The following is a 924-nucleotide window of genomic DNA, read 5'->3' as shown; positions in this document are numbered from 1 at the left end:
CCCAAGCCCCTCTTGATCATCATTATTTAGTAACAGAAACAACGGGCTTAACGAGGAACTTGATAGCAGGAGGCTTGTGTAAAACGGAGAGTTAAATTGATGACTAAGTTACTCTACTGACTTTCTGTTTTATCACTGAGAAAGGTATCTCAACATCTCACATTTTCCCATCAATTTATTAGTCTGACTTAAATTGAATAGGCAGGGTTATTTTTGAAATTATTTTCCTCTGAAGTGCTCTTATATATGTAATAAAGTAATTATCTATGTGTTTTTTCTTACAGCTCTGACTATTAAGAGGAAAATAAAACTGCTGAAACAGAATGTGGCTTACCTTTTGCCTGAAAAGGTGAAATCCTTTCAAACAGAAATGGCTGATAAAGGTGGGAAGATCCTGCCAGGACAATTGTACATTGAAGTGGAGTACGACTATGAGTATGAGGCCAAGGACAAGAAAATTGTGATTAAGCAAGGGGAGAAATACATCTTGGTGAAAAAGACTAACGATGATTGGTGGCAAGTCAAAAGAGATGAAAATTCCAAACCCTTTTATGTGCCAGCACAGTATGTGAAGGAAATACCACGAAAAGCGCTGATGCCACCTGTTAAGCAAGCAAGCATGCTGCCAAATAACGCTTTGAAGTTGACACATGGATTACAGAGATCAACTGAAAATGTGAATAAGTCACCAGAGCTTTCTAGTTTTGGAAAATCTTCTCCGGTTCAAGTGTCTTGCTTAGTTCGAGATGCCAATCAAAATCTGGGACCAAACAATAGCCCCGGTCAAACTCTTGGTTTGAGTCTGGACCTTACCCAGAACAATGGAAAACTTAACAATGAGTTGCAATCTCCCAAGGTATCCAATCAGTATAGAACCATCTCCATGGGTCATTTCCCATGCCCAGAGTTCTTGGAAATAGAGAA

At 39.0% G+C, this 924-nt stretch overlaps 1 protein-coding gene across 1 annotated transcript in view; it reads left to right on the top strand.

Annotated features, from left to right (window-relative positions):
• The first annotated feature begins 370 nt into the window (after nt 1-370).
• The window catches only part of ARHGAP12 (Rho GTPase activating protein 12), a 72353-nt gene continuing 71799 nt past the window's right edge, over nt 371-924 (top strand). Inside the window, exon 1 of the mRNA XM_035902434.1 lies at nt 371-867. Within this exon, the coding sequence (XP_035758327.1) occupies nt 371-867 (497 nt within the window). The remainder of the gene's footprint in view (nt 868-924) is intronic.

This window comes from Egretta garzetta, unplaced genomic scaffold (genome assembly GCF_000687185.1).
Source record: "Egretta garzetta isolate BGI_Z169 unplaced genomic scaffold, ASM68718v1 scaffold369, whole genome shotgun sequence".
In the NCBI taxonomy this organism is placed as follows: domain Eukaryota; kingdom Metazoa; phylum Chordata; class Aves; order Pelecaniformes; family Ardeidae; genus Egretta; species Egretta garzetta.
The sequence above is the reverse complement of the archived record's forward strand: the minus strand, read 5'-3'. Positions and strand labels throughout refer to the sequence as shown.